Source organism: Lissotriton helveticus, assembly GCF_964261635.1.
Source record: "Lissotriton helveticus chromosome 1_1 unlocalized genomic scaffold, aLisHel1.1 SUPER_1_unloc_8, whole genome shotgun sequence".
NCBI classification, from domain to species: domain Eukaryota; kingdom Metazoa; phylum Chordata; class Amphibia; order Caudata; family Salamandridae; genus Lissotriton; species Lissotriton helveticus.
In genome coordinates this window covers 4859279-4885877 of record NW_027611725.1, presented here as the reverse complement: position 1 = coordinate 4885877, position 26599 = coordinate 4859279, and the positions used below count along the sequence as shown (strand labels likewise).

General features: G+C 49.4%; 1 protein-coding gene across 1 annotated transcript; it reads left to right on the top strand.

Moving 5' to 3' along the window:
• The first annotated feature begins 325 nt into the window (after window positions 1-325).
• LOC144806529 (uncharacterized) lies at window positions 326-24907 on the top strand. The gene is made up of 3 exons (XM_078672869.1): window positions 326-459; window positions 11893-11960; window positions 23102-24907. The coding sequence occupies exon 3, from the start codon at window positions 23738-23740 to the stop codon at window positions 24905-24907; it is 1170 nt and encodes a 389-aa protein (XP_078528995.1). The 5' UTR covers window positions 326-459; window positions 11893-11960; window positions 23102-23737.
• Window positions 24908-26599: the final 1692 nt, after the last annotated feature.

The following is a 26599-nucleotide window of genomic DNA, read 5'->3' as shown; positions in this document are numbered from 1 at the left end:
GCTATAAATACTTTTTTACAGCAGCAAAGTGTGAGGCCCTGTACTTGAACTGCCTGACCCTTAAAAACATTCACGTCTGTGACATCTGAAATCCCAGGTCTTTACAGGCATAAGTGCTTCTTTGTGTGAAATGTATTCACTCCTAGAGCCTGGAGGCAGCTGTTCCGTCAGCGGCCACCAGAGGGCGCTCTTCCCCTGCTGATGAAACCCACTGAGCTGCATATTGTATGAAAGAGAGTAGGGTTTCCTCTTCCGGGTCAGCGGCGGCAGAGACAGCACCAGCAGCGGTTCTGACATCATTTCCGGTTTCTCCTGGCGTGTCCAGCCTGCTGCAGAGGAGGAAGGAGCCCTGTCTGTCTGTGCAACGACCTTCATCTACAGACCCCCCCTCAGACCCCAGATCTGCCCCCCCCCTGGCCCCCCAGGAGGAGGAGAGAGCCTGGACAGGTTTCTGCTCAGGTAGGAGAGCTGCTAACTCACTTGGCTGCAATTTATTAATCCCCCCCCCCTCCTCGCCTGGCATTCATGGTGAGGCCTGTCCAGGGGTGCATAGGAGGTGAGGCCTGTCCAGGGGTGCAGAGGAGGTGAGGCCTGTCCAGGGGTAACAGAGGAGGTGAGGCCTGTCCAGAGGAGCGGAGGAGGAGAGGCCAGCCCAGGGGTGCAGAGGAGGTGAGGCCTCGCCAGGGGTGCAGAGGAGGTGAGGCCTGTCCAGGGGGTGCAGAGGAGGTGAGGCCTGTCCAGGGGTGCAGAGGAGGAGAGGCCTGTCCAGGGGTGCAGAGGAGGAGAGGCCTGTCCAGTGGGTGCAGAGGTGGTGAGGCCTGTCCAGGGGTGCAGAGGAGGAGAGGCCTGTCCAGGGGTACAGAGGAGGGGAGGCCTGTCCAGGGGTGCAGAGGAGGAGAGGCCTGTCCAGGGGTGCAGCGGAGGAGAGGCCTGTCCAGGGGTGCAGAGGAGGTGAGGCTTGTCCAGGGGAGCGGAGGAGGAGAGGCCTGTGCAGGGGTGCAGAGGAGGAGAGGCCTGTCCAGGGGTGCAGAGGAGGAGAGGCCTGTCCAGGGTGCAGAGGAGGTGAGGCCTGTCCAGGTGGAAGAGGAGGAGATGCCTGTCCAGGGGCAGAGGAGGAGAGGCCTGTCCAGGGGTGCAGAGAAGGTGAGGCCTGTCCAGGGCAGAGGAGGTGAGGCCTGTCCAGGGGCAGAGGAGGTGAGGCCTGTCCAGGGGTGCAGAGGAGGAGAGGCCTGTCCAGGGGTGCAGAGGAGGTGAGGCCTGTCCAGGGGCAGAGGAGGAGAGGTCTGTCCAGGGGTGCAGAGGAGGAGAGGCCTGTCCAGGGGTGCAGAGGAGGAGAGGCCTGTCCAGGGGTGCAGAGGAGGTGAGGCCTGTCCAGGGGCAGAGGAGGAGAGGTCTGTCCAGCGGTGCAGAGGAGGAGAGGCCTGTCTAGGGGCAGAGGAGGAGAGGCCTGTCCAGGAGGCAGAGGAGGTAAGGCCTGTCCACGGGCAGAGGAGGAGAGGCCTGTCCAGGAGGCAGAGGGAGTGAGGAATGTCCAGGGGGCAGAGGAGATGAGGCCTATCCAGGAGTGCAGAGGAGGAGAGGCCTGTACAGGGAGCAGAGGAAGAGAGGCCTGTCCAGGGGACAGAGGAGGTGAGGCATGTCCAGGGGACAGAGGAGGTGAGGCCTGTCCAAGGGGGCAGAGGAGGTGAGGTCTGTCCAGTGGGCAGAGGAGAGGAGGCCTGTCCAGGGGGGCAGAGGAGGTGAGGCCTGTCCAGGGGGGCAGAGGAGGTGAGGCCTGTCCATGGGGCAGAAGAGAGGAGGCCTCTCCAGGGGCAGAGGAGGTGAGGCTTGTCCAGGGGGTGCAGAGGAGGTGAGGTCTGTCCAGGGGGTGCAGAGGAGGAGAGGCCTGTCCAGGGGCAGAGGAGGTGAGGTCTGTCCAGGGGCAGAGTAGGTGAGGCCTGTCCATGGGTGCAGAGGAGGTGAGGCTTGTCCAGGGGGTGCAGAGGAGGTGAGGCCTGTCCAGGGGGCAGAGGAGGAGATGCCTGTCCAGGGGCAGAGGAGGAGAGGCCTGTCCAGGGGTGCAGAGAAGGTGAGGCCTGTCCAGGGCAGAGGAGGTGAGGCCTGTCCAGGGGCAGAGGAGGTGAGGCCTGGCCAGGGGCAGAGGAGGAGAGGCCTGTCCAGGGGTGCAGAGGAGGTGAGGCCTGTCCAGGGGCAGAGGAGGAGAGGTCTGTCCAGCGGTGCAGAGGAGGAGAGGCCTGTCCAGGGGCAGAGGAGGAGAGGCCTGTCCAGGAAGCAGAGGAGGTAAGGCCTGTCCACGGGCAGAGGAGGAGAGGCCTGTCCAGGAGGCAGAGGGAGTGAGGAATGTCCAGGGGGCAGAGGAGATGAGGCCTATCCAGGAGTGCAGAGGAGGAGAGGCCTGTCCAGGGGACAGAGGAGGTGAGGCATGTCCAGGGGACAGAGGAGGTGAGGCCTGTCCAAGGGGGCAGAGGAGGTGAGGCCTGTCCAGTGGGCAGAGGAGAGGAGGCCTATCCAGGGGGGCAGAGGAGATGAGGCCTGTCCAGGGGGGCAGAGGAGGTGAGGCCTGTCCATGGGGCAGAAGAGAGGAGGCCTGTCCAGGGGCAGAGGAGGTGAGGCTTGTCCAGGGGGTGCAGAGGAGGTGAGGCCTGTCCAGGGGTGCAGAGGAGGTGAGGCTTGTCCAGGGGGTGCAGAGGAGGTGAGGCCTGTCCAGGGGTGCAGAGGAGGTGAGGCCTGTCCAGGGGTGCAGAGGAGGTGAGGTCTGTCCAGGGGGTGCAGAGGAGGAGAGGCCTGTCCAGGGGCAGAGGAGGTGAGGTCTGTCCAGGGGGTGCAGAGGAGGAGAGGCCTGTCCAGGGGCAGAGTAGGTGAGGCCTGTCCATGGGTGCAGAGGAGGTGAGGCTTGTCCAGGGGGTGCAGAGGAGGTGAGGCCTGTCCATGGGTGCAGAGGAGGTGAGGCCTGTCCATGGGTGCAGAGGAGGTGAGGCCTGTCCAGGGGGCAGAGGAGGTGAGGTCTGTCCAGGGGGTGCAGAGGAGGAGAGGCCTGTCCAGGGGCAGAGTAGGTGAGGCCTGTCCATGGGTGCAGAGGAGGTGAGGCTTGTCCAGGGGGTGCAGAGGAGGTGAGGCCTGTCCATGGGTGTAGAGGAGGTGAGGCCTGACCAGGGGCAGAGCAGGTGAAGGAGGTGGAGGTGTTCCTAGTCAACTTCTAAGTGTCCTGAAACTTTAAATTTCCAACTGCGACTTTTCCCATAGAAGCTAACGGCGCTTGCGGCTGTGTTCCCACACTGCACGTGTCCCCCGTGGGTCCCCTGTGTCACTACCTTGGGTGGTTCCGAAGGGGCCCAGTGATTCTACAGGCTCTAGGTCTTGTGTCGAGGCAAGTTGTGGTTCTTATATCACTATTTTAGAATATGGTTTGGTCCCCCCCCCTCCCCCCGGGGCCTATTGTGCTATTTACTGTGAGTATTTGACTTGTAACTTGTGTACTTCGACTTCTAGCCTCATAAAGAGACTAGGGGGTGTGTTTTAGAATACATACATATATTTTATATATATACCTGGTGTGGTTCTCCTTTCATTTGGTCATTCATGAGATTATAGACTGGTAAAAAAAGCTGCTTTACATTCCTTCAAGACTTAGCCTGAAGGCTGCTCTCCAAAGCTATCATCAATAAGGGTTGTTTGGACTGGTACAAGGTGCCCATTATAACTAGTGGACAGCAAATACCAGGCCAACTTCTCACATTGTCCATGTGGGGGCAGAGGAGATGAGGCATGTCCTGAAGGGTTGGGGGTGCAGAGGAGATGAGGTCTGTCCTGAGGGGGTGCAGAGGAGGTGAGGCCTGTCCAGGGGCAGAGGAGGTGAGGTCTGTCCTGAGGGGGTGCAGAGGAGGTGAGGCCTGTCCAGGGGTGCAGAGGAGGTGAGGCCTGTCCAGGGGTGCAGAGGAGGTGAGGCCTGTCCAGGAGTAAAGAGGAGGAGAGGCCTGTCCAGGGGTGCAGAGGAGGTGAGGCCTGTCCAGGAGTGCAGTGGAGGGGAGGTATGTCCAGGGCTGCAGAGGAGGCGAGGCCTGTCCAGGGGTGCAGCCTAGGTGAGACCTGTCCGGGTGGTACAGAAAAGGTGAGACCTGTGGAGAGGGGGTGAGGGGCAAAGTATGTGAGACCTGTGGAGAGGGGGGAGGGGCAGGGGAGGTGAGACCTGTCCTGTTGGGGGGAGGTTAGAAGAGGTGAAACCTGTCCAGGGGGAGGCACAAAGAAGGTGAGGCCTGTCCAGCAGGTGCAGAGGAGGGGAGGACTGTCCATGGTATGTAGAGGGGGTGAGGCCTGTTTGGAGGTAGGTGCAGAGGAGGCGATACCTGTCGGGGGATGCAGAGGAAGCAAGGCCTGTCCAGGGGGCTCAGAGGAGGTGAGTGAGGCCTGTCCAGGGGGGAGAGGAGGTGAGGTCTGTCCAGGGGGTGCAGAGGAGGAGAGGCCTGTCCAGGGGCAGAGTAGGTGAGGCCTGTCCATGGGTGCAGAGGAGGTGAGGCTTGTCCAGGGGGTGCAGAGGAGGTGAGGCCTGTCCAGTGGGCAGAGGAGAGGAGGCCTGTCCAGGGGGGCAGAGGAGGTGAGGCCTGTCCAGGGGGGCAGAGGAGGTGAGGCCTGTCCAGGGGCAGAGTAGGTGAGGCCTGTCCATGGGTGCAGAGGAGGTGAGGCTTGTCCAGGGGGTGCAGAGGAGGTGAGGCCTGTCCATGGGTGCAGAGGAGGTGAGGCCTGTCCATGGGTGCAGAGGAGGTGAGGCTTGTCCAGGGGGTGCAGAGGAGGTGAGGTCTGTCCAGGGGGTGCAGAGGAGGTGAAGCCTGTCCAGGGGGCAGAGGAGGTGAGGTCTGTCCAGGGGGTGCAGAGGAGGAGAGGCCTGTCCAGGGGCAGAGTAGGTGAGGCCTGTCCATGGGTGCAGAGGAGGTGAGGCTTGTCCAGGGGGTGCAGAGGAGGTGAGGCCTGTCCATGGGTGTAGAGGAGGTGAGGCCTGACCAGGGGCAGAGCAGGTGAAGGAGGTGGAGGTGTTCCTAGTCAACTTATAAGTGTCCTGAAACTTTAAATTTCCAACTGCGACTTTCCCCATAGAAACTAACGGCGCTTGCGGCTGTGTTCCCACACTGCACGTGTCCCCCGTGGGTCCCCTGTGTCACTACCTTGGGTGGTTCCGAAGGGGCCCAGTGATTCTACAGGCTCTAGGTCTTGTGTCGAGGCAAGTTGTGGTTCTTATATCAGTATTTTAGAATATGGTTTGGTCCTCCCCCCGGGGCCTATTGTGCTATTTACTGTGAGTATTTGACTTGTAACTTGTGTACTTCGACTTCTAGCCTCATAAAGAGACTAGGGGGTGTGTTTTAGAATACATACATATATTTTATATATATACCTGGTGTGGTTCTCCTTTCATTTGGTCATTCATGAGATTATAGACTGGTAAAAAAAGCTGCTTTACATTCCTTCAAGACTTAGCCTGAAGGCTGCTCTCCATAGCTATCAGCAATAAGGGTTGTTTGGACTGGTACAAGGTGCCCATTATAACTAGTGGACAGCAAATACCAGGCCAACTTCTCACATTGTCCATGTGGGGGCAGAGGAGATGAGGCATGTCCTGAAGGGTTGGGGGTGCAGAGGAGATGAGGTCTGTCCTGAGGGGGTGCAGAGGAGGTGAGGTCTGTCCTGAGGGGGTGCAGAGGAGGTGAGGCCTGTCCAGGGGTGCAGAGGAGGTGAGGCCTGTCCAGGGTGCAGAGGAGGTGAGGCCTGTCCAGGGGTGCAGAGGAGGTGAGGCCTGTCCAGGGGTGCAGAGGAGGTGAGGCCTGTCCAGGGGTGCAGAGGAGGTGAGGTCTGTCCTGAGGGGGTGCAGAGGAGGTGAGGCCTGTCCAGGGGTGCAGAGGAGGTGAGGCCTGTCCAGGGGTGCAGAGGAGGTGATGCTTTTCTAGTGGGGGGTTGCAGAAGAGGCCTTTTCTGTGGTGTGGTGCCGTGCAGAGGAGGTGAGCCCTGTCAGGGAAGGGGGTGCTGCAGGCGAGGCCTGTCTAAGGTAGTGCAGAGGAGGTGAGGCCTGTCCAGAGCTGGGGGGTGCAGAATAGGTGAGGCCTGTCCAGGGGGGAGCAGAGGAAGTGAGGCCTGTCTAGTGGGGTGCAGAGGAGGTTAGGAATGTCCAAGGGGTGCAAAGGAGGTGAGGCCTGTCCAGGGGTGCAGAGGAGGTGGGGTCTGTCCAGGGAGCTGCATTGTAGGTGAGGCCTGTCCAGGGGAGTGCAGTGGAGGGGAGGTATGTCCAGGGCTGCAGAGGAGGCGAGGCCTGTCCAGGGGTGCAGCCTAGGTGAGACCTGTCCGGGTGGTACAGAAAAGGTGAGACCTGTGGAGAGGGGGTGAGGGGCAAAGGAGGTGAGACCTGTGGAGAGGGGGGAGGGGCAGGGGAGGTGAGACCTGTCCTGTTGGGGGGAGGTTAGAAGAGGTGAAACCTGTCCAGGGGGAGGCACAAAGAAGGCGAGGCCTGTCCAGCAGGTGCAGAGGAGGGGAGGACTGTCCATAGGATGTAGAGGGGGTGAGGCCTGTTTGGAGGTAGGTGCAGAGGCGGCGATACCTGTCGGGGGATGCAGAGGAAGCAAGGCCTGTCCAGGGGGCTCAGAGGAGGTGAGTGAGGCCTGTCCAGGGGGGTGTAGAGGAGGTGAGGCCTGTCCAGGGGAGCAGAGGGGGAGAGGCCTGTTCAGGAGGGTGTAGAGGAGGTGAGACCTGTCCTGTGTTTGGGTGGTTCAAAGGAGGTGGGGCCCTCTCCAGGAGGGATGCAGTGGAGATGGGGCCTGTTCGTCCAGGCGGGGTGGTCGAGAGCTGAGTTTAAGTTTGTTAATTGTTGTCCCAAGAGATTTGTGGAATGAGTGTAAGTTGCTTGTAAACTGGCCAATTGAAGAGCCACAGAGTGAAGTGCCTCAAAATATTTTATTATATAGTACAAGAGATTAATGCAGAGCTACAGACAATATTGCAAAGGCAAAGACAGGGTAAAAGAGGGCGCATCTTTTAGCGTTGCATCCAGAGGTTAGTTCTCATATCCAGCAAAATGTGAGGGGCTGCAGACTAACATTCCGGAAGAGATATTGTTTTACGCAAAGTTCTGTAGTGAGAATTTTGTTACTAAGCAGAAAAATATCAAAATAAAAATAATGATGGCTCAGACAAAATGTTTCCAAACGGGTGACGAAAGTGGTTCTCACGGATTTTATTCTCGTTTTGATTCTAGGTTTGTTGCTGGTGTGACTTTGGATATGCACGGCGTTGGTGTGCAGAGTAATGATGTTCAGTATATGCATGGAGGAAATGTTGTTTCTCTGGGTCAGGGCCGGACTGGGAACCCAAACCAGGCCTGACAATTTTCATGGCCCAGTTCCCTGCCTCTTTTGTTGCTGGGGGCGATATAGCAGCACCAGAGCAAAACCAGCCCCCAGTAACAAATACGTTTCCCAGCACTGAAGAATCAGCCCCCACTCTTCCAGCCCCCCGGGGAAACACCGGAAGCCCCTTACGGCCAGTCCGGCCCTACTCAGGGTGTAGGTTTTATTGACAGTGGCAATTTAAATACCTCAAACACAAATAGTGTGCAGAATAAGACACGCTCCTTGCGATGTTTGCTGGAACCTGGGAACTGGAACATGAATCAGATGGCTCCGAATGGGATGTCACAGTCAATGGTCCCAGCCCAACTGGCCTCTGTGCCGAGCATGCAGAATCAAAGGCAGATATATTGGAACATGCCTTCAGTCCCGATGGCCCCACAGCCCAGTGCAGAATAGAACGCCAAATTCTCAACAATTTCCGTATTTCAACAAAATCCTTCAGTGATTAATAAGGATTTTCCACAACTTCCTCCTGCACTATGAGTTTCTACTGGACTGAATCAGACACAATGACTGTGCCTGAGACGGGAGAAGGATTGCATGCTTAGTGCCGTCCTAGAGGTCACCCAGAGGGGCCCTTTTGTAGAAGAAGTAAATGGGAATCCGGCATCTCATTTAATCAATAAATGTGCCTCCCGTTCCACAGTCAGACTGACGGGAGCTCATAACTCTCCCCTCTTGGGAAAGGAGTCCAAGTTATAGGCATTTCTATTAAACAACTAATAAGCTGTCAGCAAATGTCCCCGTACAAATTAGGTCAATGATGAATGGCCACAAACTTAAACTGTGATTAAGATCCAGTTATTATGTTAGGGAATCACCTTGTAAAATGACTTGTTGCTTTTTGGGGAAGAGTCACAATTCATTATTCATTTTGTAGGTGTGGTTTATTAAATTACATTTTGTTGTGCCATGTTTTCATGAACATTCATTGATTACTGTCATTTTTACCTCATCGTGAACCATGTCAATAATGTGTTCTCTCTGTCTAAAAACTTAAGAACGTTTCCTTGATTCCTAACTGAGCAGATTCTATATCAGTTTTCTATTTGATATTATAAAAAAAAATGTTTTCTTATATCTTAGCACACATTTGTTGTGTGTGGTTTGTCTATTGACTTTATAGCTAGAGTTATTTCTGAGTCTGGCTTTTCATATACTTTAGAGGTTCCCTTTATGTGATTCTCCTGCAAATATTATGATAATTATTTCTCTGACTGAGCAACCATGTTTATGCCTTCAGTAATTATTTGAAACCTTTAATATAGCTTTGAAGCTTGTTGTAGCTCCAAAGGCAAGAGCCTTTACCAAGGGAGTGGTCCTTTAATGGGCAGTATTGCCTGCTACGGCTGTGTTGGACCTGCGATGGGCAAGCCCAGCACAAAGGGGGTAGCTTGGCTCAAGTGACAAGGCAAGTGAAGGCTGTAGTGTTTAGCCGGCTCTGACCCAATAATAACTCCTTGTACATCCACACCAAAAAGAAGGACACCACACCACTGCTGTAGAAAAATACGATTCCTTTATATAAAAGTTCTTGGTTGTAAATAGGGTTGACTGGGAAAGCACATACACATTTCTTTTGGTCATACAGTTCTGGTAATAAATAGTATTAATAAATAGAATAACTTCAGGAATGAGTATCACAATAAATATCACAATAAATATCAGAATAAATATTGGTTCATTTAAATAAACAACCACATTTTTCTTCTGGTATCGCTGCCACCAATTAAATACTTCAGAATCATTACATCTGCAATACGTTTCAAATGGGAAAGATAACTCTTACAGTTTATGCTGTTTTCAATGACCAGGTATACGGCTTCTCTGAGCACAAAATAAGGTTTGGGATTCTTTAATAATCACTCAAGGCGTATGCGCGTATATCTAGAAGGCAAGGAAACACAGTAAATACATCATTTGCACTTGGCGGTCACCGGGATAGGATCTCTGCTTTGCCGGTGAAGTCTATGCGCGCCTACGGGCTTTAGCACCACTTGAGCACAGGCGGCACCAGTTCAAAGTCATTAGACTGACGAACGGGCTGCCGGAGAGGTCACACAACCTTCGCGCACAGTCAAATAAATGCCGGTTCACAGTTCCTTCACAACGCTGCATTCACTATGAGGAAACGGGCCCACCTCACATCGGCTGCAATTCAAGATACGATTCAGTCGGGCACAGCACTCCTCTCGTTAGCGACGGGGCTCTCAGGGGCTCCACGGACCTCCCTCCGACTTCCGCATTCAGGGTGGTTCCCGCCCACAGCTACAGCTCCCGGGTCACTGGGGAGTGGCAGAGACGCTAGTCCCGCCCAACGAAGGCCGGCCTTTCCCCGCCCCGGCGCACCACCTCACCTTCAATCTGCGCAGGAAGCGCTCTACGCTGGTGGGGCTCGGAGACGTCCGAGCTCCCCTCTAGAGGCACCTGTCGCGAAGGGGGCACAGCTGACGATCGCGGTCGCGGTGAACTTGCTCTCGCCTCGCGACTTGATAAATCGATCACAGTTCACCACCGGGGGGACGGGGAGGCACACGAATCTGGCCACAGTCTTTGGGGGCAATGAGGTACTCGCTGGGCAGGCGCTGTAGGCGCTAGATCACTTCTCACGTAGCTGACTGGAACGCCAGTCAGACACAACGCCAGCAACCCTTTGCTGCTCTACTGCTTGCGCTACCAGCCACCTCAGGGGTCAACAGGGCAGGTGTCAATCTGGTGTCAAGTCTGGAATCTCTTCTCTAGTCTGAACTAATCTCCATCCACATCTCAAATCTCCTATGGCCGCCAGGGACTGGGCCTTATATAGCCAGTGCCCTGGGGTACTGGCACGAGCCAGAAGGTTCTAGAACCTTCTCTGGCTGTGACAATGACATGGCACTCTTGAGGGGTATTTAGGACACTCACAGCCACCGTACTGGGGTTCTAGAGCAGCCATTTTGTGTATCTGAGGAAAACAAAGGAATTCCTGTCAGAAATGCACGCCAAACAAAGGGCGCCAAAACCTCAAGAGGCCAGGGTTCATGAAGGCTCCAATGGGAGTCACTTCACATGAGGAAAAAGGGTGTCCACCGTTTTAGGTTCATTTACACAGGTTGACAACCCCAGCTTGTAATGCCACAGGTTTGGGCCAGGCGCCTTGTAAATAGGTGCCACAAACCTTGTGAGCAACTGGGCGTCAAGGAACATCTAACCCCATGAAACAACACATAAAAAGTCCTGGTAGACGAATTAAAAGCGACAAATTTTGGGAGGTACAGGGGAACAAAAGAAATCATAGTGGTGAGGGGACTCTCAGAAGAAGACGGGTCTAACAGGCTGACTATAAGGTCTTTACATTGTTTGCCACATGAGGGCAGAATGTGTTAATCAATAAAACAACGGTGTCCCAGGGACCGAGGGGGTTGAAACACCTCCGGTACTCTGAAACCTTTGTTTCAAAGCTGTTGCTGTGAATGTTGAACAGTTAACAGCCGCATGCGAGACCACAGCGGTTAATTGTGGAACATTCACAGCAATAGCTGTTAAAGGAGGCTGAAGTCAGACTCTGGTCCTCCCTGGGCTCGGTTGTTTTGTAAATCCAGGACGGTTATTTGTAAAATGTGATGAAGTGTGATTGTCAGGGAAATCAAAAGGGGGGAGTGAAGAGGTGGTGCCGATGGGCACCGAGGTGGGCACGTCCTCCTCTTAAAAGGGATAAAGGTCAATCAAACAAGGGCCACCTCGCAATGGGTGGGTGTATAACTGGATATTGTTGGAATACACCTTCTTTGTTAAAATACCCCTCACACACCAAAAGGGCCCTTGGTGTCATGCTTCATCATCGGGGTCTTCCCGTCCCGCTGCGGGGCGGGGCAGTGCTGCGACAAGCGGATACGCCGGAGCACCTTTAGATGGAAGTGCTATGTGTATGGAGTGAGTGTCAGTGGGGTCAGGAGTGAGATATTGGTGAAATGTTAAAAAATACCTGGCCTAGTGGAAAAAAGATATTTATTAAACACTGGCTGGTATTGTTAAAAGAAAAGTGAAGCGGAGAGATGGAGCTGATTAATGGGCTCTCTCTCCTATGTGGGTCAACATGTTTCGAGGCACTCGGCCTCTTCGTCAGGACCTTAGGGGAGATCCCCCTGTCACTCACTAGTGTTTCCTCCACAAAGGTAGAAAAGGTGTATATACAAAAAAAGTGAAAAAGGAACTATGTGTGTAAATACAATTAATAATTATAACACTACTATGCTACCACACTGATAATGTAGTATGCTTTTCAATGGAGGAAGTAATGCCTCATGAGTCAGCTTTAGACTGAAGGGTATAGTGGGGTCCCAATGAGCCCCTTGCACGCTTGTGCTTCCTCCTTCGTCTGCTGCTTCCGTGGTATTTTAACAAAGAAGGTGTATTCCAATAATATCCGGTTATACACCCACCCATTGCGAGGTGGCCCTTGTTTGATTGACCTTGAAGTGTGATTGTCGTCTGATGCCAAATTATTTCTTTATTTCCTTTTAAGGTATTCTGGGATGACAGGCAGTGCAGCGTGTCTGCCACCTTTGGGGGAACAAATAAAATAATTGTCAGGTAAGGATTCCTATAACTCTATGTTTCCTTTTCACCTGTTTCTTCTTTCTCTATTCCCTTTCTTGATCTCTGTTTTTTTTGTCTCTTTACTTCAACTTTTGACTCTCTCTGTGCAGTATTCTTTTTGTTATCAAACTTCTGATAATAATATGATGGAGCCACATTCCACTCTTGGAACATATTGGGGGTTCAGTGCAGGCCCAGTTCCTTTCTAGGTCAGCTTTGCCCAGCAGTTCCTTAACTGTTATCACATTTGTCTCCTCCTCTACACCACGTGATGATGGTTCACCCTGATTAGAGGTGCCTCGCTGTTGCGCTGCTACTGCGTTTAGAAAGTGACTGTGATTTAAAAATGTTATTGAATCATTGTGTGCGTTCTAATGGGGGGAATGTTTTAAAAACTATTATAATTGCTTACTTGTGTCGGATTACTGCATTCTTTCCAGGCACTCTTCCATTTTTTTCTTTATCTCGGGCGGGGGAGGAGGGGAGGGGGAGGGAGGCGGGGTTGTGGTGGTCTTTTGCTCCTTCCTTTGTCCACCACGGCTCGCCAATTGTGTGGAGGTAGGTGAGTGTTTCACTCTTACTTCTCTACTCCACTTCCTGTCCCAGATCGATGGGCAGCGCTCTAGTTGTTCCTGACCGGCCCAGCTATTTAATCTGCATACCGGGCAGGACACGCAGCGGATAGTGGTTCACCCTGATTAGAGGTGCCACACTGTTGCGCTGCTACTGCGTTTAGAAAGTGACTGAACGCCAGATCTCTGATTAAACATAGGGCAGAATTTAATGATTTTGTCTCCTCCCGTAGGCCTGATTGGGTATTTATTACTGAAACCTGTGCCAGAGAGTGTTCAGGACCTGACCTGGTGGAGGCCATCCCCTCAGGGTATGCTCTGTCCAGACTTGATAGGGAAGGAAGTATGGGGGGGGGGCTGGGAGTACTTTATAAAGACACCTTCTCGTACTTCACAGAGGCCCTTACCACTCCCTCAGCTCCCTATCAGGCCCTACTTTTCTCCTTGAAGATCCTACCCACTGATAGTTTTGTTCCCGGACCCAGAGGAATGTTTAATCCTGACTTCAGCAATCGATTGAGCCTTATTTGGCTAGATCCAATGTCACTCTTTTGGGTGCTTTTAACTTCCATTTGGAAAAAACACTGCTATGGAAACTATGGACTCCTGTGGCCTTCCTCAGCTGGTGAGGAGCCCCTCTTATACTGCAGGACACATTCTGGACGGGATCTTCTCTTACGATCCTAGGATAGAGGTGAATAATCCCAATAAACTTTAGCCACATAAATAAGGAGGGTCTTCGAATTAAGCTGAGCAATTATTGCTGTCTCCTCCACCTGGATGTTAACTCAATCTATGATAATTTTTCTAACTGGCTCTTGGTGGCTCTGGACTCTCTTGCCCCTCTTAAGGAGCATTATGTGGCCAGAAAACGCCCTTCGGCGCCCTGGTTCACCGAAAGGTTGAGAAACCTTAGGTAGGTATGCCGACAGCAGGAAAGAATATGGCACCGTGAGCTTATCCCAGCCGAAGGGACCTGCATAAACTCAGATTGAAGGAATAGAGGCTAGCTATTAATGAGGAAAAGGTTAGCTACTATTCCAAGATGACGGAATCCATCAAATCCCAGAAGGAACTCTTCACTGTGATTAATTCCCTCCTAGCCCCCTCGGCCTCTGCCAACACCGAGGTCTCCCAGGAGCTACGTGATAAAAGGCATGCTTTTTTATGACAAAATCCAGGACATATATTCCTCCCTGGACATATCCAATGTCGGAGGGTCAAAGGCCGATCGTCCTTCGGATTCTCTGGTAGCTCCTCCAAAGGATTGCCGCTTGAGCGCCTTTCCCCCTATACTTCAAGAAGACACGGAGCGGATGGTAAGGGGAATTAGATTTGGCTCCCCTATGGAGCCCTGTCCCCTGAAGATCCTGAAACTAGGAAAGGAGGCTATTGTTCCTACTTTGACCGTAGTTCTTAATGCCATTATTACTTCTGGCCAGTATCCCACTGCCTGGAAAACGGCCGTGGTTAAACCTCTCTTAAAGAATCCCTCTCTGGATCCGGCGGAACTAAAGAACTACAGTTCAATTTCCTGTTGCCCGTCCCAGCTAAAATCTTGGAGAAAGTCCTGAACCTCCATCTTAGCACCTATCTGGAGGATCATCAGTTGCTCGATGGCTCGCAACATGGGTTCACAAGTGAGCACAGTACCGAGACGGTGTTAACCGTTGTTTTTAACAACTTTAGACAACAGGTTGACGCAGGTCACACCATCTTACTGACCCTTCTGGACCTAACGGCAGCCTTCTATACCATCTCTCCCCTTAGATTGGCTGGGAGGCTCCGGGAAATAGGGATTGAGTGCTCCGCCCTTAATTTGCGTACATCTTTCCTCACGCAACAGGTTCAAAGAGTTACGATGGGTCAATTTCTTTCTGCTCCTAACCGGCTGTTCTGCGGAGTTCCCCAGGGATCCTCATTGAGTCCCACCCTTTTAACCTTTATGTAGCCCCGCTTGCCAGGGTTGTAAGATCTTTTGGCCTAGAAGTGTTATCCTATGCTGATGACACTCAAATCATGATTACCATCACTGAGAGTGTTGAAGCATCAGCAGCAAATTTTAAAAGCTGCATGCAGGCCGTAGCTGCATGGATGGCAGAGTACTATCTGAGACTCAATAATTAAACCCAGAAAGCAGGTTGGGGCTGCCTGTCAGATTGCAATTTAACGAATTCAAACAGTTTTTTAGGTCTATTCCTGGCATTGTTTAGCTATTTCCTAAAGTCGTTTGCTTTTGAGCTATGTATGTGTTTGTTGTAAATGATTCTTAGAGATCTCACTTGCTGGAGGTGTTCAAGCGAGGAGGAGAATCTCCATGACCCTTCACTCAATCTTAGATTGCATCTTTCAGCGTTGAGACTACCATTGTACCAAGGCTCGGAGTCTTTGGTGGATACTCTATTTGGTTGGAGGGGTGCCATAGAGCCTAGAATGTTTGTCATTGAATTAGTGTAATGATCAGTAAGGTCCTGGACATCTGACATGTCCTCGGGAGGGGGAAGGATGTAATTGCTGATAGATGTTAGTTCATTCAGGTTTATGTTTCGAGGGTTCTTTTTCCAGTGTCTGTTTTCTTTTATTTTAACCTTTTATTAGGACAGCGATTCAGCGATGAGCAAAGTGATGCAGTGGTGGCCTGTCCAGTCACATGGAATGATAGATTCAAGTTGAATGAATTAGCTTTAGAGAAAATTAGATCCAATGTCACTTCCAGGTTCTGGGTAGGACTTTCGCATATTTGGATCAAGTTTAGATCAGCTAGGAAGGTTTTTAGGCTAATCACTGATTGGTCATCGGGTCATTCCAGTAGAGGTTGAAGTCATCAAGGAAGATTTGGGCGCAGTATACACTGGAGTTGGTTGTGATGATTTTCCATAATTTGTTCAATGGATGGGAGGTTATCTCCTGGAGGGTGGGAAAACGCATGCAGTTCGTATCGAGGCCTATCTTTACTCAGGATATCGATGCCTAGATATTCACACGAGATGAGAGTAACGGTTTGTGCTTGCTTCACAGAGATTATTGCAGTGAGTACAGGGTTTACCTCCTCCAGGTCTGTTTGGGCGATCTAATCTGATGATGTCATAGCTGGGCGGTACTAGAATGTCGAGCGTTGGTATGAAGGAGTAATTTAGGCAAGTTTCAGTCAGGACTATAGGTCAAGATCATAAGTAAGGATGAGGTCAGCAATATCCACTGCGTGTTTAGATTCCGATCTGCAATTGAGTAGCGTACATTTCAGGTGGGGTATGGCGACAGCGGAGGCAGCCTGAGTGATGGGAATTTGCTTGAAGTTGGAATTGTTACCTGCTCTGGGATTGGGCCTAGCATCTCTATGTGGATTTGACTGAAGGAGGAGGGAGTAAATATTGTTGTCTGATTGGGTATCTTTCATCCTGATGTGTCGAGATGAGGCGTGGGGGTAGGGAATTGTCTTCCAGGTCAAATGAGGAGACGTTGTGATTGCTGAGATCCCATTGGATGTGGGGGGTGACATCAGTCTAACGTGATTGTTATTGGATCCCCTCTGTGGTGGGATTACAAACATATTTAACTCTGGTAAGAAACTCTCAGCATAGATTCTACTTAACAAGGCTAAGATTTGGCACACCGCATTATATAACAGCATTCTCAAGCAAGGAAAAATGGTCCTAAATTTCACCAAACTGCCCGTGTGATGGAAAGACCCCCCCAGTCCACTATGCACTTCTTACTGTTTTGTACCTTTTATAAAGATATACAGAGAATTGTTATAAAACCACTTTTTTTAACCAATAGGCTTTTCCATTTTAAACACGCTTTTAACTTTTTATGTACTATGGATAATATAAAAACTGTTTATTCTGTTCTTAATTTTATACAAAGGCCGATTAGGAAAAGAAAGGATTTGTCACATCTGGATGCATTAATATCTGAAAAACCTGATGGCTGCCTTTAGTTGAGTCATTATTCCGTAATGTTGATATAATCTATCATGCTAATCTCAAGTATGTTTATGAATACATTTTTTTCTACCCCTTTTGTTATATGTTAGGATTTTGCACAAAAACGCTTGTTTTGTACATATGCGATTTCTGCACTGATAATTATCAGAGTACTTGTATATTGAATAAATATGTAATGCCTGTTATGAAATACTGTTTTTTTAAATATATAGTACCTTCTGTCTAGTATGCTTTATGGTTTTTATGTTTTACACCAAATAAAGCTGGTCTGACTTGACTTGACTATTGGATTGCTAAAAGGAGTGTCTATTGTTACCCATCGGCCTGGTGGGACACCAACAATTAGCGAGCTCAGAGGTGAGGGATATTAGGTATCGAACCTCAGCCGTAAGTTGATGAAGCTCCTGAGAGATCTCAGTGAGTTTGAGTCAATAGTAATGTGGAAACAGGAGCTCGTGATGTGGGAAGGAGGCCAGGTGAGACTGCTCCGGTTTATGGTGTTAGGGAGAAGCTGAGTTGGGAGAACCAGCGGAGAGTGGAATAGAGATGGAGTCATGATTGAGGAGTAGGGGTGTGGGACTCCTAAACTGATTGATGAGTACATAAGCGCCGTGTTATCAGTCATGTTAGGGGGTTGCTAGATAGCAAGTGTCAGGGTTTTCCGGAAAGGGTGTCACAGATGCATCAGTGCTGACAGCGGGGCTCAGCACTTTCACCTATTCTTTTTAATCTACTCATGGAGCCCCTGGCAAACGCATTGAACTCAGCAAACAATCTTTATCTCCTGTATGCGGACGACACCCAACTGTATATGAAAATCTCCTCACCAGAAGACTTCATCTCCCTCAACGCTATTCTACAGAATACTCAAAGTTGGCTCACTATCAACCACCTCATGCATAACACCAGAAAACCCGGAATTCCTCCTCATCGCCCAACCCAATCACACACCCAAGATAGACATGGCTGAAACACCTAACTTCCTTTGATTGTGCTCCGCACATCATTGACTCCGCGAAATCCCTGGGAGTCACCATAGACAAACACCTGAACATGCAGGCGCAAATCCCTAATGCTACCAAGGGAGCTAATCACCAGATGAGTATACTAAGGAAACTTAAACCCTTCCTCCCACTGACTGACTTAAAAATGGCAGTACAAGCCCTAGTGCTACCAAGATTAGACTATGGAAGCACCACTTTATGTGGTCTCCCCAAATACTAGCTGGCCCCGCTGAGGGCATCGCTTAACGCTGCGGCCAAACTGTTATCAGGAACTAAAAGAAATAACTACATCTCTCCGACCTTGAAAGTTCTGAACTGGCTGCCCTACGCGGCAAGAATGCACCTAAAGATCGCTTGCATGACCCATAAAGCCCTGCATAGCAATAACCCCAGTTACTTAGCTCTCAAGCTAGAGCGATCGGGAGGATGCAGACGACTGCGAAGTGCGAGTTCACTTCTACTGAAACCACAATCCTTCCATAACATGAAAACTGGTTGCAGAGCATTCTCAGGGATTGCACCGAAGATTTGGGACGCCCTACCTCCAGTGGTACGTGGAATCTCTTCTTTTACCTCCTTCAAAAAAGAAGTAAAAATGCTTCTAATGAACAAATATACATAAAACTTTAACCCCTTTGCTGCGGCAGCTATTCCGCCGCAGCGCTAAGGGTGGGCGGGGCCGCGCGGCGGTCCCGTGCTCATGACGGAACCGCTCCGTCACGAGCCGCGGGTGAGCTGTGCTTGTGACGGAACGGTTCCGTCACGGCCCTGCCCGCTCTATAGAACGTCGCGCCGCGCAGGCGCGGCGAGGGGGCCATGACGGAACCGTTCCGTCACCAGCACAGCCCACCCGAGGCTCTTGACGGAATGGTTCCGTCACGAGCATGGGAGGGGTTAATTTTATGTTGACCTCTAGCCACCTATGCGATCCATATATTATATCATTGCCTACATCTTTTGTATTGAAGGTGCATACTAAATGTATGTTTACTACTTCAACCACCTAATGTTTAACCCCTCCCACGCTTGTGATGGAACCGTTCCGTCACGCCCCTCGGGTGGGCTGTGCTGGTGACAGAACGGTTCCGTCACGGCCCGCTTGCCGCGCCTGCGCGGTGCTGATTTTGCGCCTGCGCGGAGCGTTCTATTAGGCGGGCGGGGCCGTGACGGAACGGTTCCATCACAAGCACTGCTCACCCGAGGGGCGTGACGGAGCGGTTCCGTCACCAACGCAGGAGCGCCGCGCGCCCCCCCACCCCCGCCTGTTAGCACTGTGGCGGAATAGCCGCCTCATTGAAAGGGTTAATAACTGTGTATTGTTGTGACAGAAACCTGGCTTCGTGATGACACTAATCCAACTTTGACGTTGGCTATTTCCGAAGACTACGGTATTCTGTGTGCCAATAGACAAAACGAGAAACAGGGTGAAGGTGTGGCTATCGTCTACAAAACTAAATGGGGGATCACATCACCTCACTTTGAGCCGATTGATTGTATAGAAGGCCTTTCTTTCTGCATCAAGCTTTCCGCGTCTATTTCCTGCTTCGGCCTCCTGCTCTATCGATCTCCTAACTCTAGTCTGACCGATTATATCATTCAAGCATGCATACGGTACGCTAACTTCACAATACTGGGTGATCTGAACTTACATGAGGACGACGCATCCTGCCCACACAGGTCAAACTTTATTGCCACCCTAGCAGGATGCAACCTTACGCAATTAGTTTCCCTCCCCACACATAAAGCAGGCCACATGCTGGATCTGATATGCTCTAACTTTCCTGACATTACGGTCCAGGCTCCTTGGCCAGTAATTTGGTCCGATCATTTTCTTATCCCCTTCCATTTTCAGCTGACTCATATCGATCCCTAAGTAGTTTGGGAGGAACTGGAGCAAAATCTCCCCAGAATCATTATCCAATTACATGAAGGATTCTAAACCGACCCCGCCACACGATCTTGAGTCTAGCATCTCGAATCTAAATGAGTGGGTGGGCACAGCTCTCAACTCCCTCGCACCTCAGAAATTGGTAAAATCCCCCAGATCCTCGCCCTCAGCACCTTGGTACTCTGAGGAGCTTAGACAAAAAAAGTCCGCCTGTAAGGTTCTTGAACGCAGCTGGAGACTTACATATTCTGTAGAAAGCAAGGCTGACTATCGTGGCGCTCTCAAAGAATACTGCAAACTACTCATAGAGAACAAAAGAGCCTTGTTATCTGATAGGTTTAACAATTCTAGGAACTCTTCCGGAGAGATTTTTAAGATTGTCAAATCCTTTACCGATCCACAGGCGCTAACTCACACTCAACCTACTTCACAGATTCTATGTAACAAACTCTCTGAATTTTTTTAAGATAAAATTGCACTGATTTATACCTCCTTTTCCAATTGCATGACGACCCCCAGACCTTTGAAGAATAAAATAATGGAACAGACCCCTTCATCGGTATTCGCAGAATTCACTGAAATTTCAGAGGAAACCTCTCTTCGGGAATTACAAAATTCAAGTAGGGCAGACCTGGCGACCCCTGGCCATCTAAACAATATAAGGCCCTGGCAGGACTTCTTAATCCCCATCTAAATCTTATTTGTAACTCATCGCTGAGGTCGGGTATCTACCCGGCAGTGTGAAAGCACGCATTCCTAGTATCCATCCTAAAAAAAGCTAACGCAGACCCAGAGGCCCCTTGTAACTATAGGCCCATTTCCCTACTACCTGCACCGGCCAAGATTTTGGAGAAGCTGGTCCATCAACAACTGGCCAGTTTCATTGAGTCCAGAGATCTCCTTCATGACTCTCAATCTGGGTTTCGCTCCGGTTACAGTACGGAGTCAGCCCTTATTGAAATGGCTGACTCAATACGATGGGCTTTAGATGATGGCTCTAAAGTGGTATTAGTGCTGTTAGACTTGTCTGCAGCATTCGACACCATCTCCCATCCCATCCTCCTGAACCGCCTGAAGTCCATAGGAATCCAGGGCACAGTATTGACTTGGTTATCTTCCTTTCTCTCAGACCGCAAACAGCAGGTTCGGACCCATCCTTACATGTCCACTGTAAGACCCCTTAAATGGGGCGACCCGCAGGGCTCAGCATTAAGTCCGCTTCTTTTTAATATATACCTCACCCCCTTGGCCGAAATGATCGCGAAGTCGGGAATCAAAATAACATCCTACGCTGATGATACACAGCTTTTATTCACCTATAATGATGTATCCGTTGCCACCTTTGACCCCCTCAACAAATGTCTCAGGAATATTGCGGCCTGGATGGACCGCAATTTCCTAAAACTCAAAGCGGATAAGACCGAGGTCTTATTCTTCAACCAACCATATCCCCTTGCCTCCAACCTTTGGTGGCCGGAAGAATTGAGCGTTGCCCCTCTTCCCTAGTCGGTCAGGAACTTGGGCGTCAGGTGGGACAACTGTCTGTCCTTTGCTACTCAGGTTCAGACAGTCTCTGCCACCTGCTTTAGTAAAATCAAAATGATTAAAAAATTCATTGACTACCTGCCCAGCGATACACCAAAACTGTGGTCCATGCACTTATTACGTTGCACCTAGACTATGCGAATGGACTTTACCCGGGTCTGTCAGAGGGCCTGCGCCACAGACTCCAGACGGTCTAAAATACTGCAGCCCGTCTGTACTGCGGCGTCTCGCTCAGATAACATATATCCCCCTTTCTGCGGAAGCTGCACTGGCTCTCCATAACCAAAAGAATTGAGTTCAAAGCACTGACACTGGCCTTCTGGGCAGCTAAAGGTCTAGGACCAGCCTACCTTAGAAAGAGACTCCGCCCATACAATCATTCCAGAGCTCTACAATCTAATTCCAAGCAAAAACTAGATCAGGAGGCAAATCTTTCGAGGTGGGTGCCACCCAACGATGGAACAAACTTCTGCTTCACCTCTGCCTGATCCAGTCGGAACTTGAGTTTCATAAGTCTCTCAAGACCTGGCTATTCTACCGCCAGGATTAGGTGTGCCCTTGTGCTGTCTGTCTACCAGCGCCGGGACACCCCGTTGGGGTAGCTGCGCGCTCTAAATACCTAAAATGAATAAAATATTGTGAAGCATTCTGATTCCCTGTGGATCATTCTCTGTTGACTGCTACTCACCTAAGCTATACATATACTACTATCTACAATTGTAAAGCACTCTGATACCCTTGTGGGTCATGTTCGTGCTCTATAAAACGTTAAAAAAAAAGTAAATGTTCAGAGGTGAGGCGAAGGTGTTAGTATCGAGTCAGTGTATTTCAGTGGTCGCTGCTCTGGGGGTGTGATGAGGGTTCAGGCTATTATGACGAAAAATGTTGGTTGAAACAAGCTGCAAGGGTAATGGTAAATGAATGCTGCTGGGTAATCTGATGAAGGTGGATAGGGAGGAGGGAAATGGGGTAAAGCAATACAAGTAGTGGGAAGAGGGGAGGATACAGAACGAGATACCCTTGGGATTACTAAAGGGCTAGGATGAGCTTGGGTCAGGGAGGAAACTTATTCATCAGAGAGAGTTTGATGAGAGGGAATTTTCATCAAGTAATTCTAGATTGGGTTCAGATGCTTGGATGAGGATAATCCCATTATTATAAAGGGAGATGGTTGCCTCTGCTCAGACAACAATAGAGGGAGTTACAGAGAGTCTGAGACTGTGGGAGGCTTTAGTAGATGCAGTGATCCGAAGCAGAGAGCAAAGGGCTTTCCGTCATTGTGCTGGTGTTTTAATGCAAAAGATAGGGTCACTTATGGTAGCGCATTTATTCATGAAGACATAGGGGGTGGAAATAAGGATTTATTGGAGAAATTTGAGAAGCCTGTGATTGAAGTTCTTGAACACGCTTTTAGATAGTTTATGGGGTATATGATAGTGTAGGAATTTCAGCCGTCTGGAACAAGTTTGGAGTCTAGTGATCTTCGAGAAAGGGAATCCATGGCTAAGGGCACCAAATTTCCAGAGTGGAAAGAGGGGAGGGACCGGAATACTACATGCTCACGTGGGGGGAAGCTGAGGGGAGTTGAGGAGAAGGGGGTATGGTCAGATGAAGAAAGGAAGGAAGGGATGGAGCAAACCATGGGGTGGCTGGAGGAAAGTTCCATGACTCGGTTCTACAAAGACAGACCATTAAACAGCAGCATAATGACAGAAGATGTCCAGAGAGAAGAAGGTACTCTCTGTTTTGGGCTTCCCAGCATTATATGCTTGCGATTACTAGGTGGAAAACAGCAAATCCTGAAGAGAGGGCCCAACTGTGAATATAAAAAAGGGAAGTTGAAATACATTAGATCAAACTAGATTATGCAATTAGGAAGATAGAATCCAGACTAGAGGGATAGGGGGGAAAGGATGAAGGAGAGGCCTAGGATGCACTTGGAAATTCAATAGACCGAGCCAATCTGAAAATCTAAGCAGAATTAGTAAACAACAATTTTGTGGAATGTTCAAAGGAACTTTTATACAAATACCTCTGTATGGTTACATTTGTCTTAAATATGTCTTCATAAGTTTCAACAACAGTGATAAATGAGATGCTTTTACAATCAATTAAAAATTTGATATGCAAATTCTGGTATTTTCCATTTAAGTAATTTAAATCTCTTTACATCCGACAGAAAACAATCCTTGATTGCACAAAATGTTTAAGAATAATGAAGATAATACTGTAAATCTGCAAAAGCAAAGTCCGAAACATTGGGTTTCAGTATTCAGGAAAACATAAGTGCCGACAAAGACAGCCGAACCTGAACATAAACTGACAGATCTTTGAAGTACCGTCAATGGCGATTCGGTGGTTCTACGAGTCTCAGCTGTGCACCTCCGTGCCTCAAGATGAAGAGATGACCTCCAGAAAATTTAGGCCACACTGATCAACCACTTCTTGTGTAAACATGTCCAATACCAGCTCTGATCATGAGGTGGTTATAGCAGTACTCTGCTTCCTAAAGTGATATCAGACCACCATTCAGTGCTAGTGGTTTATTGTAAACTCTTTCAGGCCATTCCATAGCAACCAGCGAAAAGCACAGTTAACTGAAAGTTAAAAGAAATGGGGGTTCTGCTATATAAAACACAGAGTATATTTACCAAGCCTAAAACTGCATCAGAGAACACACACAGGGGAAAAGCCATACAAATGCAATGAATGTCTGAAGAGCTTTTGTCAATTATCAGGCCTAAAAAAGCATTGAACACACACGAGAAATCCTTGCAGTGAATGTGGAAGTAGTTTTACGGAATCATCTAAACTCATGAGTCATCAGCGAACACACACTGGGGAAAAAACCTTCAAGTGCAATGAATGTGGGAAGAGCTTTATATATTTATCATACCTAAAACGGCACCAGAGAACACACACTGGAGGAAAACCACATCCTTGCAGTGAATGTCTAAAGAGCTTTAGTCAATTATCAGACCTAAAACGGCATCAGAGAACACACACTGGAGAAAAACCATATCCTTGCAGTGAATGTCTAAAGAGCTTTAGTCAATTATCAGACCTAAAACGGCATCAGAGAACACACACTGGAGAAAAACCATATCCTTGCAGTGAATGTCTGAAGAGCTTTAGCCTATTATCACACCTAAAACTACATCAGAGAAGACACACTGGAGAAAAACGGTATCATTGCAGTGAATGTCTCAAGAGCTTTAGTCAATTATCACACCTAAAAAAACATCAGAGAACACACACAGGAGAAAAACCATATCCTTGCAGTGAATGTCTAAAGCACTTTAGTAAATTATCACACCTAAAACTGCATCAGAGAACACACATCGGAGAAAAAACATATCCTTGCAGTGAATGTCTAAAGCGCTATAGTCAATTATCACACTTAAAACGGCATCAGAGAACACACACTGGAGAAAAACCATATCCTTGCAGTGAATGTCTAAAGCACTTTAGTAAATTATCACACCTAAAACTGCATCAGAGAACACACATCGGAGAAAAAACATATCCTTGCAGTGAATGTCTAAAGCGCTATAGTCAATTATCACACTTAAAACGGCATCAGAGAACACACACTGGAGAAAAACCATATCCTTGCAGTGAATGTCTAAAGCACTTTAGTAAATTATCACACTTAAAACGGCATCAGAGAACACACATCGGAGAAAAACCATATACTTGCAGTGAATGTGGAAGCAGTTTTAGTGATTCTTCAATATTAAGGATTCATAAGCGAACACACACTGGAGAAAAACCATACCAATGTAGTGAATGTGGAAGTAGTTTTAGTGAATCTTCAACATTAAGGATTCATCAGCAAACACACACTGGAGAAAAATCATACCATTGCAGTGAATGTGGGAAGCGATTTCGTCGCTTATCAAACCTAAAACAGCATCAGAAAAGACATACTGGGCGGAGAGAGAAGTCTCCGGGAGGCAAGATGGCCACCGACGGAGTGCAGTAGCAGTCGCATCCTACTCCACCTCCCCTCTCGATGTATTGAAGGGTAGAGTGTGACCACCCCCAGGAGATGGGAGCGGGTGTCTGGTCCCTTGGCCGGGAGCAAAGCAGCAAAACCGGCTGCTCGGTGAGCCTACAGAGTCTCCGGACATACGTCAGGGATATCGCCCTGCAAACTCTCGGGTTATCCAGGGTTTGAAAAGTGGGATTTGATTGGTCTCTCCATGGTTGGGGACCTGTGGGCAAAAGGTGCGGTGGTTCCATTCGGCGAGCTACAATTAAAATACCAACTGCATCAGGGGGAAACGTTTTGTTATCTTCAGGCATGTAGTGCATTGTGTAAGGCAATTCCCAAGGGCTCCGATCTACCCATCTCCTCGCCTCTGGAAGATAGGCTTCTAGACGATTATCTCCCGGATTAGGCCATCGCCCTGACCTACCGTAAAATACTTAATAATTCACTAGAGACTCTCGACAAACTACGCACAAAATGGTGCGATGACGTGGGAGACTTATGTGACGAAGATTGGAGGGAGGCCCTGGCTTCTCCCCGGGAGGTGGCTGTCCGTTCCTGCTTCAAGCTCATACAGCTTAAAATAATTCTTAGAATGGGTCTCTCTGATTCCCCACTCTGTCCCCGAGGCTGCATTTCCACGGGCACCTTCTTACACCAGTGGTGGGACTGTCCTGTTCTTCAACAGTACTGGAGTGTGATTTTGTCCACCATGTTCCGAATATGCCATAAACCTATAGAAACCTCTCTTTGAATTTGTCTCCTAAACATTTGGAACGCAACTGACCTCTCTCGAACTGAACAAAAATGGGTTTCGCTGGGCTCTATAATAGCAAAATTCAACATAGCCAGAACATGGAAGGGAGGAATGGGGCCCCAAAACAGGGACTGGGCGGCCGACATGGACTTTTGCATGCAGCCTGAAAGAGTGGTATAGGAGAGCAGGGGATGCCCAGGTAAATGGACAAAAATATGGGGCCCCTGGAACGAAAGCAGAGGTCTTCTGTGCACTCCATTTGGTGATGGTTCCCCATTTAATATTGATAACAAGACACTTTAAGGTTTAATACTAGTATGTGACCGAAATATTATCAGTGACGCTTCTTGCTATTATATTGATAATAAGTACCTTGTGTTTATTTATTGTGATTCGACTATCTTGACAACTGCTCTCTTTTTATGTTTTTGTATTCTTTTTATATTGTTTTTCGTTGTTTCTCTCAATAAAAAAGATTTATCAAAAACATAATAATGAAGGTCCAGAGGTGCCGCCCTGTGAGAGGCAGGCCGTGCACGGAGCTTTATTTTAGAAGAGTGCGGGATCAATAAGGAAGCAGCAGCTGTGTGATATCCATGGCGAGCACACTTCAGGAGAGTGCAGGATCAATAATGAAGGTCGCAGAGCTGCAGCTGTGTGATAGCCAGGCCGAGCACATGGCTTCACCTCAGAAGAGTGCAGGATCAATAATGAAGGTCACAGAGCTGCTGCAGCTGTGTGATAGCCAGGCAGACTTCTGTTCACCATAGATGAATTATTAACGAAGTCTTCGACCCACATGCTGTGTGATTGCCGGGCTGAACACAGGGCTACTCTGCAGAAGAGTGACGGATCATTGACAAAAGTCACAGAACCTCCCAATGTCTGATAGCAAGGCCGAGCACAAAGTGAACAAAATCACCATT